Consider the following 18,738-nt stretch of genomic DNA (forward strand, 5'->3'; position numbering starts at 1 on the left):
TTATATTTATCTGTTTGAGTACATCCTATTGTTACAAGGCAAAATTACTTTGAATATAGAGTTAATAAAAAAAGAGGAGGAAATCCAAAAGAGAGAAGAAAGAGTCACAGATGAGAAATGTTGAGAGCTGCTGGCCTACAAACTTGAGCTTCTGGATGAAAGCAGCAGTAGGACTGACACATATGAGACGAGGCATATATAGTTATTCAGAGTAGTATTGCTTAGGACAGCAAAAGCTTGGTAATAACACATCAACTGGTATTCTAGTGGAATATTACGTAGCTGTGAAAAAAGAGAGGAACTTCTCCATGTACTGATACGAAAAGAACCATAGATTGTTAAGTGAAAAATGCACAGTGCAGAACAGTGGATGTAAAATGCTATCTTTTATAAGAAAGATATGATAAATATAATAAAGGGGGAGGATATCCCTTTAAGCCTATTCAAGGTCATTTCTCCAAAAGTTTGGGATTCTCCAGTATCATCCCTTCTCCCCTCCCCTGGATCATTCACAATAGCACACATTATTTTTCCCACCTCGTAAAAATCTTTCTCTTGACCCCACTTCCCCTGTCAGCGATCACCTCATTTCTTTGCTCCCTTTTTAGCAAAACTCTCAGAAACAGATGCCTACACTTACTGTCTGCCACTTCCCTCAAAATCCTTCTTGAACCCATTCACCCAGCTGTCACCTCCACCATTCCAGTAAAACCAATTTTGTCATCAACACCAGTGACCTCAACACTGCCAAAGCCAGTGGTTTTACTTGACTATCACCACATTTCACACAATTTCTCACTTCCTCCTGTTTGATAAACTTCCGTCACTAGACATTGGGATGCCACTCTGTCCTAGTTTCCCCTCACTGTTTCTTCTAGATCCGTTTTGTTGGTTCTCCTTTTCCCCTCCCCAGCCCTAGCTCTTAAAATGAGGGTGTCTTGGGACTCAGCCCTTGGTGCACCTCCCTTTTTCTATCTACACACTCCCTTGGCTATTTCATCTAGTCTCATGGCTAAGTACCATCCGTACACTGACAACGCTCAAATTTAGATCTTATTCCCACTTGGCATCTCTTCTTGGATGTCTAAAAGGCATTTCAAACTACACTTGCACATAATTAAATTCCTGATCTTCCCCCCCAACTTGCCATCTCAGCTGATGGCAATTCTATATTTTCCCAATTGTTCCGATCAAAAATCTTGGAGTTATCATGGACTCTCCTCTTTTCCCCCACACCCAATCCCCAATCCACTAATAACTATTTCAAAAATATGCCCAGAATCTGACCACTTATTTGCACTGCCCCAACCTTGTTTGACCCACCGTCTTCTCTTGCTTGGATTACTGCAATCGCCTCCAAACCAGCCTTCCCCTCCTTCCCCCGTTTCTCCCTTCACAGTCCGTTCTAAACACAGCAGCCAGGGAGATTCCCCTAAAATGTAGGTCAGCTCATGTCACTCACAGTCTGGGACAGGCTCCCCATTGCATCCAGGGCAAACACTGCAGTCCTCACAAGGTCCTGCACCGTCTGGCCTCCCCTCCCTCTTCCTCTCTGACTTCCCTCACCCTCTCCACTCCGGCCACACTTGGGTCTTTGCTGTTCCGTAAACACGATAGGCCTGCTCTGCTTAGGGCCTTTGTACGGGCTATTCTCCTGTCTGAAATGCTCTTCCCCCATCTTCAAACTTTGCCCAAAACGTCGCTTTCCCAGTGAAGTCCATCCTGACCACCCAATTGAAACTGCAATGTGCCCCCTTCACACCTCCACACCACCGTCCTCCTTACTCCATTACTTTCTTATTTTTTATGTTTATTGATTATTGTCTGCCTACCCTCTTGTAGATGATAAATTCCATGAGAGTAAGGATTTTTGCTCCTTGACAGTAAGACTGTATCCCCAGTGCCTATAATATAGTTGCCTAGAACACACTAGGTGCTCAGTGAGTAGGTACCAACTGAAAGAATGAATTAGTATTTGCATAAAGAAGTACTAAAGGGGTATATAAAAAAAACTAATGAAAGCGGCTACATGGGTGTGTCAGAAGGGGGTCAACGGTGGCAGCAAGACTTCTAAACAGGGCTGGCCCCGTGGCCGAGTGGTTAAGTTCATGTGCTCCCCTTCGGTGCCCCAGGTTTCACCGGTTCGGATCCTAGGCGAGGACCCAGCACCGCTCATCAAGCCATGCTGAGGCAGCGTCCCACATAGCAGAACTAGCAGGACTCACAACTAGAATATACAACTATGTACTGGAGGGCTTGGGGGAGAAGAAGAAAAAAGAAAAGATTGGCAACAGATGTTAGCTCAGGGCCAATCTTAGAAAAAAAAAGACTTCTAAACATATAGTTTTACATTTTTATATCATTTTGAGTTTTGAACCAGGTGAATGTATTATCTGTTGAAAAATAAAATCAAATTTTAAATAATATCACAGTGCTGTAACAATGGAAGTACGTCAATACTCCTCAACTTCCACGTGGAAGGATGAAAGCACACGTGTACGTTAGTTAATTATGTTGGGTAGGACCTACTTCCTTGTGCGTGGCCCCAGGGGAGACCTGACACAGAGACCTGCAGAGTCAGAGGTGGGAGCCAAGCCCCGCCCACTCCTGTCTCTGTTGTGGGAGGGCTGGCCATCAGCAAGCAGCCACAGGGCCACTCCCTGCCCCCAGCTGTTTCTAATTTCAGATGAGCTTTCCTACTCACACTTTTATGCTTCTGACAGGAGACTCAGTGCACACAGAGAAAGCACCAGCCCAATCCTCCCTCCCAGGGATGCGGATATGACAGAGCAGGAGCCGCTGGTATTTGCACTTGTTACGTTATTTATTGAGGGGGGTCCTGTTTTTGACAATGGGGTTCTACATTTCTTCTACAATTGGCTACCCTCCATCATAAACGTGTCAATCTAATCCTGCTTCTCCTTTAGGGAAATAAAGGCGAGTAGACTCATCACCGCTGTCCTAGCTCAGTTGAAGTGGGAAATTCAAAAGAGTTAATGTGCCTAGAAGTTCACACTTCTTAAGAAATTTAAGACTTTTATAAATCTAAGCTTTGACAAGTCAGAGCTGATATATATTTCCGAAATTTTTGGATCAGAAATTAGATACTTTTTCCATGTAATTTTGTAGCAGGCTCACATATAAACCTTGCAAGGAGCCACATCTGTCACACGCTTCTGGTTTGGGGACCATCACCTGGCAAATGCCCACAGATCTGGTTTGGGGTTTAGCTCTGGGCTCAGCTGAAGGGGGATTCTTTTACCAGCGTGCTGGGAACATTTCCCAGCACACTTCTTCTTCATGAGTTCAAGTTCAGACATGCATCTGCACCTGCAGGCAGGAGTCAGGGGAAGCCAGGGAGAGTAGAATTCATCCAAGGGAAGAAATTCCTGGCCAAGTGGAGTTGGCAGTCTCCAAACGCGTCTCATTTCCGGGGTGTGTGTGGTCATTGTTTCTATAAGATGAAGCCATTTTTGACAGCAGCATGGAGGTGGGAGGGAGACAGCACACTGGGGGTTAAATTAGGATTTTGTTCTTCCCTCTCACTCTGTTCCCAAGTCCCGTGACTGGAAAAAACTTTGACTTCCTGGTGGCCAAAGCACTTCTCTCTCCCTCTCTGAAACTGGCCCCCCACCCCATCCCATGCAGTCCCCTCCCTCTAGGATGGGTATCTTGGTTCGGTACCATTTCATTTCTCTGACACAACAATTAGCCCTCTGTGCCCGAGTGGCCCCTGGGTCCTAAGCCAAGGCAGAACTGAAACTTGAAGGAACACAACTGCCAATCAAGGTTGTTCTCCCAACCAGCCAGGGGGCCCCCAAAAGGTGAGTAGGTTGAATACCTTACTTCTTCAAGCATATGTACATATTTTGTACTCCTGTGTTTCTTAAACTGCTCCCCAGAACACTAGTTTCTTGAATTGATGATAGATGTTCCCAGGGGAGAAAAGGGTTCTGTGGTCAAATAAATTTAAAGAATATTTCATATTCTGTCTCTCTCCTGGAGATTTCCAATACAGTAGGATAGTAAAGGCTCTGAGAAGGTCTGGAGTAAAGGAACCTTTTTAACATTATTCACCCCAAGTTTCCCAAACTTATTTCAATAAACAAACAAACAAAACCCTTCTCGTCCAACCCTTACAAAACACAGTAGCAATCCTCCTACCCAATGCAGTCAAGACTAACAGTTGTTTGGTTAATCAAAAGTCTGTTAAACCAGAGAATGCTTAAAAAAGGATATGCACTATCTTAAACATTTTATTTAACCTAAAAAATGCACAAGTATACAAACATTTGCCAATCTTCTGACATAGACCCTGGGCCTTTTCTTTGTATGTACCCACTTAATGGAGTTCCGTACCATTTTTCTTCTACAAACCATAATACCTAGAGCATGGTCTACAATTTCTAGTATGTGTGTGCTTTTGGTTTCATTGGGTTTTTTTTCTTAGAGAGAACACTTAAAAGACATGAAACAATCCAAATGCAGCATTTTTTGTTCTCTTTTTTAGAGCAGTTTTAGGTTCACAGAAAAATTGAGCAGACGGTACAGAGAGTTCCTATATATCCTCTGCCTCCCCACCCCCAACACACAGCCTCCCCCACTATCAACATCCCACCCCAGTGTAGAGCATCTGTTACAACTGACGAACCTACGCTGACACGTCATATAATCCGAAGTCCGTAGTTTACATTATAGTTCACTCTTGCTGAAACTACGGGTTTGACAAATATATAATGTCATGTGTCACACAGCGTCTCATAGAGACTAGCTTCACTGCCCCAAATGTCCTCTGTGCTCTGCCTATTCATCCTTCTCTCCTCTCTAAACCCCTAGCAACCACTGAGGTTTCTTTTTTTGTTTGGAAAATGGGGGAAATTTTTTTAAATCATTTTATTTTATTTTTTTTTATTGCAGTAACATTGGTTTATAACATTATATAACTTTCAGGTGTACAGTGTAATATATTTTGAATTCTGTGTAGATTACATCATGTTCACCACCCAAAGACTAATTACAGTCCATCACCACACACGTGTGCCTAATCACCCGTTTCCCCCACCTCCCTCCCCTCTTCCCCGCTGGTAACCACCCATCCAAACTCTGTTGCTGTAAGTTTGTTTGTCGTTGTTATCTTCTACTTATGAATGAGATCATATGGTATTTGACTTTCGCCCTCTGACTTAATTCACTTAGCATAACTCCCTCAAGGTGCATTCATGTTGTCGCAAATGGCCAGATTTCATCATCTCTTATGGCTGAGTAGTATTCCATTGTGTATATATACCACATCTTCTTTATCCATTTGTCCCTTGATTGGCACCTAGGTTGCTTCCAAATCTTGGTTATTGTGAATAGTGCTACGATGAACATAGGGGTGCGTGTGCCTTTATGCATTTGTGTTTTCATGTTCTTTGGATAAGTACCCAGCAGTGGAATAGCTGTATCATATGGTAGATCTATTGTTAATTTTCTGAGGAATCTCCATAATGTTTTCCATAGTGGCTGCATCAGTTTGCACTCCCACCAGCAGTGTACGAGGGTACCCTTCTCTCCACATCTTCTCCAACACTTATTGTTTCCTGTCTTGTTAATTATAGCCATTCTGATGGGAGTGAGGTGATATCTCATTGTAGTTTTGATTTGCATTTCCCTGATAGTTAATGATGTTGAACATCTTTTCATATGCCTGTTGACCATCTGTATATCTTTGGAGAAATCTCTGTTCAGATCTTTTGCCCATTTTTTTAATTGGGTTGTTAGTTTTTTGTTCTTGAGCTGTATGAGTTCTCTGTATATTTTGGATATTAACCCCTTATCTGTTATATGGTTTGCAAATATCTTCTCCCAATTATTGGGTTGTCTTCTCATTTTGTTGATGGTTTCCTTTGCTGTGCAGAAACTTTTTAGTTTGATGTAGTCCCATTTGTTTATTTTTTCTATTGTTTCCCTTGCCCCGTCAGACATGGTATTTGAAAAAATGCTGCTAAGACTGATGTTGAAGAGCATATTGACTATGTTTTCTTCTAGAAGTTTAATGGTTTCAGATCTTACATTCAAGTCTTTAATCCATTTTGAGTTGATTTTCGTGTATGGTGTAAGATAATGGTCTACTTTTATTCTTTTGCATGTAGCTGTCCAGTTTTCCCAGCACCATTTATTGAAGAGACTTTCCTTTCTCCATTGTATGTTCTTGGCTCCCTTATCAAAAATTAGTTGTCCATATTGACCTTTTTACTATTTCCATAGTTTTGACTTTTCTCAAATATCATATAGTTGAAATCATACAATACGTAGCACTGAATAACATTCCATTGTCTGGATGTCCCACAGTTTATCTATTTCAACTTAGTGGGTTTTTGTTTGTTTGTTTGTTTTTGAGGAAGATTAGCCCTGAGCCAACATCTGCTGCCAATCCTCCTCTTTTTGCTGGGAAAGAGTGGCCCTGAACTAACATCCATGCCCATCTTCCTCTACTTTATACGTGGGACACCTACCACAGCATGGCGTGCCAAGCAGTCCCATGTCCGCACCCGGGATCTGAACCGGTGAACCCTGGACCGCCAAAGTGGAACATGTGAACTTAACTGCTGTGCCACCAGGCCAGCCCCTCAACTTAGTTTTTATAGAACAGATCTCTTTCTTTTTGTACTCCTATTTCATTGGTTTACATAACACTTAATTAAGTTACTCAAACACAATGACAAGTAAAACCGGGATAAACAGGTTTGGAGAAAACAATGATCAACGATACTAGGTAAACATACACAACCCAAAGACTGTGATTAGTGAGTATTGTGCCGGCCTGTGTTACCAAGAGAATGGAAAGCTTCAGGTAATCTGTGAGTCTGGTAGTGAAGGGTGGTTGGGAGACCTACTGCATTAACACGTTGAGGAACTCGTGTTCCAGGCACCCTGCTGGGGAGATGCTGGCCTACACCGGGCTCTCGTCAATGTTTTGACTGTGCTTCCCTCAAGCGAAACATTTTGGTTCACTCACCTTTAAGGCAGGTATGTCTATGTATTTGTAACTACCTACAATACTACCACCGGCTAATGTTGCAAAGCATGATGTACTTAGGGTGAGGCTAATCAGCAGTAAGAATGGATCTTAATCCACATTTCCAATAGTCTCCTTGACCTCTTCAAATTTTTTGTCTGACTTCTCATCAGATGTGATTTGGTTATCTTTTTTAACCTCGTAATGAGGCTGAAGATAAGCATATGTTTATCGTCACACATTAGAAGTGTCACCTCTACCATTTCCTATTGTTCGCTTGTGGATTCTCTCCCCATGGTCACTTCAGGGCACCTCAGTGTGGAGAGTGACATGTGACTTCTTAAAAATGGACTTAATCTATTTAGAAGTTCGAATAGGTTCTTTCCACACCCCTGGAATGCATGCACTCCACCTTAGAGACTGCTGACCTTATAACTGCTCAGAAAAATTTAGAAAATCAATTAAAAATTGCTTCAATGTCAAAATGTCAAAGATGGGGAATGACAGAGCCTTTCTGAGTCAGTGGAGCCCATCTGTTTGCTCAGGCAGGTGCCGAGGCTGAACGACGATGTCTGGAGCCGCTTTTGAAAGTTCTCAGGGCTGCACTAGTTCAGCTTCCAAGAAGCAGCACTGGACCAGCTGTGGCTGCCACGTTTTTGGATGCTCACTGACAAAGTGCAGACTCATTCCGAAGCTGTATAATAAGATTAAGCCCCAAGAGGAGGTGGAGAGGAGGGAAGGAGATAGAGGGGAGAAGGACTGAGGGTTCCCCTCTGGCAGGTATAAATGTAGAAACCAGAGTCAGCCAAAAGGGAGAGAGGAGATCCCGAGGGAAGGACAAAAGCCTATGGTGTCCCCTGGTTCTCAGTACTCTCTATTCCCAACTCCCTCTGGAAAGACCCCCAGCCCCAAGTTAACCTTGGCCACCAAGGGTGGTCTCTGCATGAAGAAGCAGCCCCTGTTGGAAGCCCCATCCGCTATGGCTGCTTCTTGCTGCTGAGATGAGTGGTAGGTGGGTGAGGATTTCAAGGTTTGATTGCCTTCTTCAACGGTACCCAGCCCACAGAGGTCTCAGGAAGACTAAATTGAAGAATCGTACGTAAAAGCACTCCTGCACACAGTGGCGACTCCATCATGTGCCACGGGGGAACTCAGTACAGGAGGAGACCCGGCCTCCACACTGAGTCATGTGGAACAGACTCGAGCCAAAACCCAACAACAACAAAACATCCTCCCTATTGGCATTTATTTTAAAAGTCTTATGAGTACAGAATCTGAACAAGAGTTTAGAATTGGCCAGTATACTCCAGCCAAAGTAAGGTTTGGTAATATCAGCCTTACCACCATTAAAAATAACTCTACCCCTCCCCTCTGCCTGACTCCCACCGGCCCCTTACTGAAGGCCCTTTCCAAGCACAGCTGACAGTCACCCTGCGCAAGACAGCACACAGCACAACTGCGAAGCAAAGATGCTTCCTCCGCCGGCCCCAACCCGGGTGTCTCATAAGAACCACAGCCCCAAAACAACGTGCAGATGGTTGCACCTGCTGCCTGCTTGTGGATTTACTCCAAGGACTCGGAAGGGAGCTGCCTCAATGCAGCAAACACAGCACAAACAACAGGCGCTTTGTGTCTTGTTAAATGTGCTGTAACTGGAGCTCAACCACATTCGGCTCTCTGGTGACATTCAGAGGTGCCCAGCTGGGGACTGGCTGGCCCTCTCACTGCACAGCCTTTTCCCAAAGCCCTGTTTACAGAATTCAGTTACTCGAAGCCCTGATAAAATGACAATGTCCTAGGCGAGGACAGAGGTTATAAATTAACACTACGATGCCTGTGGACTTTGTCTCAAAAGGAAATCCTAATTTATTTTGCTAGTCAGACAACTCCTCTGTAGCTCAAAGGTGTGGATTTAGTAGGAGTTAGGAGTAGACATTGTATTTCAGACAGGACCAGCTACATAATCTATGGCGCCCCGTGCAAAATAAATATGCAGGGCCTCTGTTCAAAAAGCAGGAAAAAGTGCCGTTACAGGTGCTAAAATTTAAAGTGTTTTCCTTTCTTCTGCAATCTCTCTCTTCACCTGTCATAGTGTTTTCATTGTTTGTTGTTTTTTTATTTTTATTTATTTATTTTTTTTTGAGGAAGATTAGCTCTGAGCTAACATCTGCCACAAATCCTCCTCTTTTTGCTGAGGAAGACTGGCCCTGAGCTAACATCCATGCCCATCTTCCTCTACTTTATATGTGGGACGCCCACCACAGCATGGCTTGGCAAGCAGCATGTAGGTCCACACCTGGGATCCGAACTGGGGAACAGGGGCCGCCGAAGCAGAATGTGTGAACTTAACCACTGTGCCATTGGGCCAGCCCCTGCTCTTATTTGTTTTTAATGTTGCACTCCCTGGGCATGGGAATGCTCACAGGGCAAGTACAGCCCTCATAGGCACCCAGGGACACCTCTCTGTGACCAGGTGCATGAGCGCATGTGGCCCACCAGGTACCGGACTGAGGCCCCGTGCCCTGCCAGGGGCAAAGTTGAGCCCCATGTCTCCCCTTCCCATGGGCCCACTGCCCTAACCCACTGTGGACAGGCAACCCCCAGGGGCATTGCAACCTCTCTTCTGGGATATTCCGGGTACCCAGGGATGAGCAACAGGCTCGCTTCCACTGAGTCACCCCTCCAACACACCATAGTGCTGCCAGCCTGGGGTCCCTGAGACGCTGTCAAGTACACACGCCTCACCCTGACCCTCGCTGTGCTCAGGCCCCCACTGGGGTGGAGGGTGGAGGGTGGCAGTGATTGCTGGGTGGGGATGGTGAGGGGGCGGTTGGGGGTGCCCGGGGTGCCCAGGGTGCCAGAGAGCAGAGGTGCAGGCAGCTGAGAACCCCTTCTGGCAAGGTGGGGAGGCAGCGGGAGTTGGGACCGTGTGTGAGCCAAGGCTCCAAGCCCTTGGTGCGTGCTCATGGACTCACCGGATTCCACTTACAAAACAGATTCTACGTTCACATTAAAAGTTCCAAGACGACATCTGCACAGCATTCAACCCCATGTGCCCCTGAGTCCTACGTGAGTACACTGATCACATGCCCATGAAGTGACCCTGGCTTTAGACCTCAGATGAAAGGAAACAATTTTGATTGCCCTTCCACCCCAAATATATGTATTTGTAAGATTTTGACATATATATGTAACATATATATATATACACACATATATATTACAAATAAGAAAAGCTTCCCCCCCCATTTCACCTTTATTTCAGTTATGAGTTAATCAGCAGAGCTGAGCTGAAGTTAACAAATATTTTCTATGTAAAAGCCCTCTATGTGGAAGGAAATATATCAAAGTGTTAACAGTACTTCTCTCTGGGCCAAGGTGTTAAAAAAGTGATTTTTATATCATTTTCTGGGCATTGTAGTGTTTTTTACCATGAATATGGATACATGGATTGCTTCTGTAATTAGGAAAAAACAATAAATATTATCTTGTGAAATAATAAAATAAATGTACTTTACCTGTAGGGAGAGTACTCTGCTCCTTGGACTTTTCTGATACAACCAGTGATATCTCTCTGTTAACTTTTCTTAATACCTCCAGGATCATATGAATTTCAAGATTTTCCAGAAGTTTCTGAAGCTAGAGTAAGCAGTTTGAAAGTCACTCTCCACATGCAGCGTAGACCCTGGATCCTAAGTCAAATTCCTGCAGAAGGCCTTGGGCTATGTCCTGTCCTTCAGCTACTCTCCCTGCGGGGAGCAGACAGGGTTCCTTTCTGGGTCCCCAAGTGCATCTGCGAGGGTAGCTACAGCTCTTTGGAGACCGATATCTTTTCTTCCTGGCCCACATCCTGACTGATAAAATACAACTCTTTTTACTCAGCTTTGTTAAATTGCAAAGTGCTCCATGTCTGAGGTGACCTCGTGTGTTTTGGAGTCTCTAAACGTGGCCAGGAATTTCACGAGCTGTGAGTATAAGAAAGTCCTCAGGTGTGAAACTTGATTTAGATACCAAAGAGGATTTCACGAGAAGATTTAAAATTCCATACATGACCTAGAGAAAACTGTTCCAGGAACTGTGAGCCCTTACTCTATCCATGATGCTTGAGGAGCCCACATTTCTCCCTGTCGGAGAACCCCAGCTGTTAAAGAGGAACCAGGGTTCAGAGGGTAAGCAATGGGCTTGGGACTGGTGTGTGTGTGTGTGTGTGTGTGTGTAGTGAGGGGGGTTGAGTTCTCCTTGAAGCTCAGTGGACGCGCATCTCTACGCTGACACTCAGACAGCTTGAAGCTTTGTCGCCTGTTACAATCAGCACAGCCGCGGAGCTGGTATCCCAGGACAAAGGTGAACAGACACGTGGGGAAACAGCTTCTCCACATGGATCATCTAACACACACCAGATGGGCTGGTGCATAAATGGTGTTGTCTTATTCTCAGAAAAACAATCGCAGGAGGCATTTTAAATACTCCATTTCCATGGGTGTGTGTGTTGCGGGGGGATGCTTGTGTGCTGGATTTTATGTTTAAGATGCTAGTGGTTATGTTTTGTAGCATAGTCTTTTTTGTGGTGCTGCATCTTAATTTGAGGAAAATCAAAACCTGAAAGTCTAGATTTATAGTACTGAGATGAAGGGTAGTTATTTGCTTAATCAAAGCGCCACTTGCCTTTAAATATTTAGTTCCCTCCAAGCCTATTCAATGATTGAGAAACCTTTGATTTCTACTTAACTTCTTAGAAAAAAACACCACTTGGGTATATCTGTAGTTTTATATGCTAATACCATAAAGCAAATTTTCAGAGCCAAATTCAAAACCGCTCCTGCATACCTGCTGAGTTTTTATTTCAATTTCTGAAGCTCCTTCAGGGGGAAGAATAGTCTGACTACTTGTTATGAGTCCTTCAGATTCCTCTTCTCTCCCCATCCGCCCAGCCATAGCTTCCATGCTGGGGTAGAGAGGGTCAGTCCTAGTAAGGAAGAGAGACAGCAATTAGCAAACAAACATATTTTTTCTCATTCAGATTCTCTGACAATTATTCTCATTCCTGTTGTGTTTCCTGTCATCGTGTGCAAACCTCCCAACCCATCACAGATGTGACATCGAAATCCAGCACAGTTGCCACTCCTTTGGTCAATATTCAATCTGGAGGCCTTTACCCATTGGGTACATTTAATTTTAATCTTCCTTCTTCAAAATATTGACAAGTCTTCTCCTTCTGTGGTTACCAGGAAAGCTGACCATAATAATTGATAAGATAGACAATTCAGACTCCGCCACCAAAGTGAACCTTCTTGTGATCAGTAAGGTTCAGGATGGGGGGTGGCTGCTTAGTGAATGCTTGTTTAGTAACAGACACACTGCAGAGACAATGTGTCCTTCCTGCCGGCTAAGTCATCCCAGACGGGGCTTGCAGCTGCAAAACTACCCCACCATTCCACACACCTGAAACCCTGTGCTGCACCCTATTACTCTGGCGGCAATGCACCAAGCTCTCAGAGACTCAGCACTTGAGTCTAATGAGGCAGAGAATGGCAAGGAGTTCGCAGCAGCAGCATCTCCCCACCCAGTGCTCACTGGAATCCTAGGAGCTAAAAAGCTCAGAGTCAGCACCTAGGAGACACTCCCAAAGCACAAGTTCCCAGGGACAGGACTCCGGGTAGATGATATACAGTGTTGCGTAGTGGAATCAGTGCTGTCCCTGCCATCAGTAGAACCCAGCTTTCCCTTAAAGCATTGGTCAGAGAGACACATTGCCCAGTTTTCTCTGGGCTCAGTGGGGCTGCGCGTACCAGGATTCATGGACCAAATCTTACCCTCAGAACAAGGGGCAGGAGTTTGCCAAACCCCAGTTTCCGCTGGTTCACGTGAATTTCCCCTTCAGCACCACTCACCCATAGAGCTCTGAGAACTGTTTGTGGAGAGAGACAGAATTGATGTCCTGGCCTTGCAGCTTGAGTCGGCCCCAGTGCTCCTTTAGCACTTCCAACTGCTTCCACAGCACCAAAAACGATCTCAGCAAAGCAAGAGACTTCACTGAACTGCACGGGCCCCCCTGCAGCTCGGAGGCCTTTGGACTGCTGTGGAACTGACTTCTGAATCCTGGCACTCTGGGTGAATCTGGCTGAAAGCATTACAGAAATTCTTGTTTATTGATCATGGATCAACAGGATAACTTTTTACATGCAGCCCCCGCAGAATGAAGTCTTTGGGGAGTGACTCTTCTCCCCAGGAGGAAGGGCTTACAGGCTCGTGGCACATGGAGACCTTAGAAGGGGTAAGCATTCTTCCTGAACAGACGGGACACAGAAGGAGGAAAATGTCTGCAGCTCAGCTCTCTGATCAAATCGTGCACCACTTGTTTTTAAATCTCTTGAGTTGAGTACTAACATTTTATCTGCCTTTGAAAAATTGAGCCTTTCAGGTTTAGCCTCTGAGTTCTGGAAAGTGCTCTTCAACACACTCGAGATTTAACCCCCCATCATGGTAGAGCTATAATATAACCTTAAATTGGGGATTTTACCCATTTTATAGGCAAGGAAAGGGAAACTTAAGTTTGTCTTCTCTCTTGTTCCTCCCCTCATCCTTTAAAAGTTAGGCAGAGAACATGTCTCTGACTTTGAATTTATTATTCAATAGTCAATTTTACTTTAACATTCAGATTTGTTCACTCATTCAGTGGTGCTTTCCTTAAACAGGTATTTGCTGAGGAGCTTCTGTGAGCCCTGGAGGATGTGGAGGGAGCAAGGTTTTCATGTCCCTGCTCTCCCCCAGCCAGTGTTGTGAGTGCTGGGGCCACCCAGAGAGTGACAGAACAGGGACCTGGGTCCAGGCCCTCAGCCTAGCGACAGCACCTCTGTCATAGGAAAAGGAGTTTGCCTTTGCAGACAAAGATGACAAATCTGGATCATGATGTTATGACAAGACGGGCCTCAGGTAACAGCACCTTAGACACTCAAGTTTCCCTGGCTAGGAACAGGAAGAACAACCACCTTGTGTAACCGGATCCAAGATCAGTGCAATTAACATATCTAAAGAAACGTGTGGCTGCCAGAAAGAGGGTTGGTCAGAGGAAGAGTTGGCAAGCAAGACCCAGGAGGGAGCAAGCTCCCGCAGACAGCTGGCAACCCCTCAACCTTGTAGCCTGCCCTTCAACAATCAGCTAATCCATGCATTTCCAGATTTATTTTATCCTCAGAAACCTTTCAACACATGAAATCTCACACGGTGGCCCAAAGTGTCCAACAGACCAAGGCCAAGCACAGGGACAGGGAGGGGGCAGCCTACAGGCCAGGCAGTTGACCCCCTCTGCTCAAAAAGCCCCATGGTGCCTCTGAGGAACCCAGGGCTTCTGGGACCACAGTTTTAAAGGCCCTGAACTAATCCATCACCTCTACTTTGGAATTTTAGAGATGAAGTCTAAGAGATCACAGAACTCATGGCACAGCTGCGACAGGAAACCCCGAGTCCTAACTCACAGGCAGTATAAATTCCAGTGCTTCCTATTGTCTATGACTATTTAAATACTCTTAAGTGAAACAAATCATAAAATAAAACTAATTAAAATAAATAATTTTAAAGCAAATACCTTGTTAATATAGACATATTAAGCAAAGTCTTCTCTTCCTAAGTGTTTTAAAGGATGGGAGAAGGAACAGGAGAGAGGAGAGGGTGGAAGTGTCAGGGAAAGATGGCAATCCATCAAAAACAGGGCCAAAAAATGGTCAACAGAGGGACCAAAGGGCCCAGCATGCTTCTTGATCTTGGCACTACTTGGTCTATACTCAGCTTTGTAAATACTCCCTCTGAGTGAAGCATCTAATTCTGTTGTGGAATTTAGATGGCACACCTAAACACTCTTTCTTTTCCACTAATTGACCTGGAGTGGACTTGTGACTCAGCTTTAGCCAGTAAGACACAAGGAAAATCTAATGGAAGGTTTCTGGATTAATATACTTTCTAATTTAAGTCATGGCTACTGGGACAACCTCTTACTTATAGCAAGTGTTCCCTAATTGGCAGAGAGGGGCATCAACTCAAAGGTGGAAGATCATAAAAAGCTTCTGAAAGAGTGGTTTGGAAGTTGAAACCTGAAGAAGTAGGAGTTAATCAGATGATGAAGCAGAGTGGGAGGAGAAGGAAGTTTTCCACCAGAGGGACCAGCTTGCACAAAGGTACTGAGGAGAGAGCACAGTGCATTTGACAAAATCAAAGAAGTCGAGGGTAGAAATACGGGCAGGAGTCAAGTCACGAAGGTCTAGTTAAGGCATTTGGACTCTCTTCTCAGGGCATTTGGGAGTCATTGACGGGTTATAGGAGGGAAGTGACATAATCAGGTTTGTGTTTTTAAATATTAACCCAGTGAATGGACCGGAAGGAAGCAAGAGTGAACACAGGGAATCCAATTGGAGGTTATGATCATGGCCCAGCATTGGGAGATGATGATGATTTGGACTGGTGGAGGGGCTGGTGAGGGAGGATGGAGAAAAAGAGACAAACTCGAGAAATATGAAAATAATAGAATAGTAAAACTTGGTGTCTGATTGTGGGGTATGATAGAGAGAAGTCAAAGATGGGTGTCCAGATTTTCTGGCTGGGGCAACTGGGCAGATGGTGGTTAACTGACAGGGAAAATGGAAGTAGGAAGGAGGGCAGAAAAATGAGCTCAGTTTGGGAAACACTGTCTCTGAGATGGAACAAGGCCACTGAACGTATGAATCTGATGGGACTGAGATTTGGACTGGACGTGTAGATTTTGGAGTTGTTGCATGTAAAGTCATCAAAGTTATAAAAGTAGGTGGATTTGCCCAGGGAGAGGGTGAGGAGTACAGCAACATAGTGGAGAAGTGTATGAGGGAGCTCCAGGGCCAGAGGGTTAGGTTGGAATCTGGGTTTGTCTCTTCAGTAGGTGTGTGACTGTGAGCACACCACTTAACCTTTCTGAGCCTCAGTGCTCTCACCTGTAAAATGAAAATAACGAAAGCACCTTCCTCATGGAATTACTGTGGGGATTAAAGAAATTAATAAAGTACTCTGAACAGATCTCAAATGTCGCCAATAGTAGGATTAACAGTATTCAGGGCCGACTTATTGATTAGACACAGAAGGCACAGTACCTAGGGCCCACAAAATGTTTTAATTTCTTTTAAAATCAGAAAAAAAGGACATTTAGGTTGAAGAAAGTGCTCGAATATATGATATTAATATATTTTTCTTTGTATTAACGCAGTTGTAAACTATAACTTTTAATGTTTTTTTTTACGCAGGAAGGAGCCCGCAAAGATAAAAGTGACTAGAGCCATGGAAGTCAAAATGCAGCCCAGGTAATAGTAGCAGGGGGACAGAACCAAAACAAATATTTTCAGGATTGGCAGAGGTAGGGGGTTCTACAGAGAAGTCTAGGAAGGGACGGCCAGCAACGTGCCACGAAAACTTGGAGAGAGTTGCGCTTTGGAAGCCAAGGACAGAGAGGCTTCAAGGACACACTGTGTCAAATGCTACCAAGGGATCAGGTTCGAAGGGGACTGAAAAGTATCCAGGGGATTTAGGGACAAGGACCACGGTGCTCTTGAGGAGAGTGGTCTCGGTGGTGAGATGGAGAAGAAGACAGATGGCAGTTTCTGGGGAGTGGATGGAAGGTAAGGAAATAGAGATGGCTGGCGCAGGCATCTCTCAGAAAGTTTGGCTCTGGAAAGGAGGCTCTTTAAATAGAGGCACCAGCCAGCTTACTCTGCGTCCAAAGTCTCTGTGTGGTTCCCAGATACGTGCAGAATTGCTTCAAGTTATGATACTAGGTGTGCTAGTGGCTCTTGGCATCTTACAGCTTCAGAGGGACAAGTCCAGAGGAGGGTGCTTGCCTAGAAGTGCACAGGCCAGTTGAGTGATGAAGACAGGAGCCCAAGCTGGAGATGTCCACCTGAGGCAGCTATCATACCCCTCTGGTCCTTCCAACTCCAGTCCTAAATGTATGACTCACAAGGAAAAGCAGCCAGTTGGAGTATTTATTCCATTTGGTTTCAATGGACCCCCCACAACCTTTGTTCTATATTTAAAATGAAAAGAAATGTATATACCGCTGATCATGAGATTTACTGTGAAAGAAGATACTTTGGAGTGGCTTTCACAGGCTACTCCTGCTTCATCGCTGCTCCTGAGCAGCATTAGCACAGTCCTGAGACCCACCGGAGAGGCTGTGGGGCAGATGTGGCAGTCTAGTCCATCTCCCAAATAGGAACGTCCTTCAGGACAATTACAGCACTGGCTGATTATGTAGACTGTTCACCAAGAATACCTGTGTACTTCTGTCCAGTGAGGCTTGCTGTCCTGGGGGGCGCTCCATGATCCTATGATAGTTGCTCAGAAGTACATCTTCCATTAGCAGCTGCATGCCCACTAGCTCCTCATGAGCCACCTTGAGGTCACGGTCACTCAGCCTACACAGGCACAGCTAAACACAAAAAAGAACAAAATAAAAGCATCCATTTGAAGACTTCTATGTATCCTTTACACGTGGTTTTGGGGGAGAAAACCAGGAGCAATTGTGTTTACAAGCCCACCCTCTCAACTATTAAAAAATTCATAAAAATCAAAGTAACATTTCCAACTCAAAGTCCTCCTTGAACTTTCACTCTGTGTGGAAGTCCAAATTTCCCAGCCCTTACAGCAGCTTCTGGACGTGGTGCATATATAGTGTGATCAACTTTCCTTTAAAAGTACAGACATAAATACATCTATGCATAGAGAAAATACTGGAAAAAAATAAACCAAAATATGAACTGTGATTGTCTCCTAGTGGGGGACTACAATTGGTTTTTAAGAAACCATTCTTACTATTTTACTTTAAAAAAAATCTTTTTGCTTGTGGAGAATTTTGAGCTTATACAAAAGCAAACAGAATCATTCCCATCACCCAATCCCAAGAACCATCGACCCATGGCCAGTCCTGCCCCATCCCTGTCACTCCCCACGTCCATATTATTTTGAAGCAAATTTATGATTGACTTTTATGTTGTTCTTAATACTTTTCTATATTTTCTATCTTTTAAAATGAAAACACAATATTTGATTAATAATCAGGGAGAAAACACGTAATTGAAAGAAATTCTCCTTATGAATCCTCCTTAAAGAGTTCTGTTCTGCCATCCCCCTGAAAACAGGAAGGAGACAAGGATGCCCTCTATCACCGCTCTTATTTAACATAGTACTGGAGGTCCTGGCCAGAGCAATCAGGCAAGAAAAAGGAATAAAAGGAATCCAAATAGGGAGGGAAGAGTGAAACTCTCGCTGTTTGCAGACGACATGATCTTATATATAGAAAACCCCAAAGAATCCATTGGAAAACTCTTAGAAGTAATCAACAACTATAGCAAAGTTGCAGGGTACAAAATCAATTTGCATAAATCAGTAGCATTTCTATACTCCAATAATGAACTAACAGAAAAACAACTCAAGAAAACAATACCATTCACAATCACGACAAAAAGAATAAAATACCTTGGGGTAAGTTTAACTAAGGAAGTGAAGGACCTATATAATGAAAATTATAAGGCCTTTCTGAGAGAATTGGATGATGACATAAGGAGATGGAAAGACATTCCATGTACATGGATTGGAAGAATAAACATAGTTAAAATGTCCGTTCTACCTAAAGCAATCTACAGATTCAAAGCCATCCCAATCAGAATCCCAATGACATTCTTTACAGAATTAGAACAAAGAATCCTAAAATTCATATGGGGCAA

General features: G+C 44.2%; 1 protein-coding gene across 5 annotated transcripts in view; it reads right to left on the minus strand.

Moving 5' to 3' along the window:
* Positions 1-18,738, minus strand: part of LOC124247491 (uncharacterized) — a 166,431-nt gene that overhangs the window by 21,546 nt on the left and 126,147 nt on the right. For all 5 annotated transcript variants that reach the window (XM_046676825.1, XM_046676826.1, XM_046676827.1 and 2 more), the window contains 4 exons: positions 17,289-17,444; positions 12,892-13,121; positions 11,828-11,966; positions 10,519-10,639 (listed from right to left, as the gene is read on the minus strand). In XM_046676825.1, the coding sequence (XP_046532781.1) occupies positions 10,519-10,639; positions 11,828-11,966; positions 12,892-13,121; positions 17,289-17,444 (646 nt within the window). The remainder of the gene's footprint in view (positions 1-10,518; positions 10,640-11,827; positions 11,967-12,891; positions 13,122-17,288; positions 17,445-18,738) is intronic.

Source organism: Equus quagga, chromosome 11 (assembly GCF_021613505.1).
Source record: "Equus quagga isolate Etosha38 chromosome 11, UCLA_HA_Equagga_1.0, whole genome shotgun sequence".
NCBI classification, from domain to species: domain Eukaryota; kingdom Metazoa; phylum Chordata; class Mammalia; order Perissodactyla; family Equidae; genus Equus; species Equus quagga.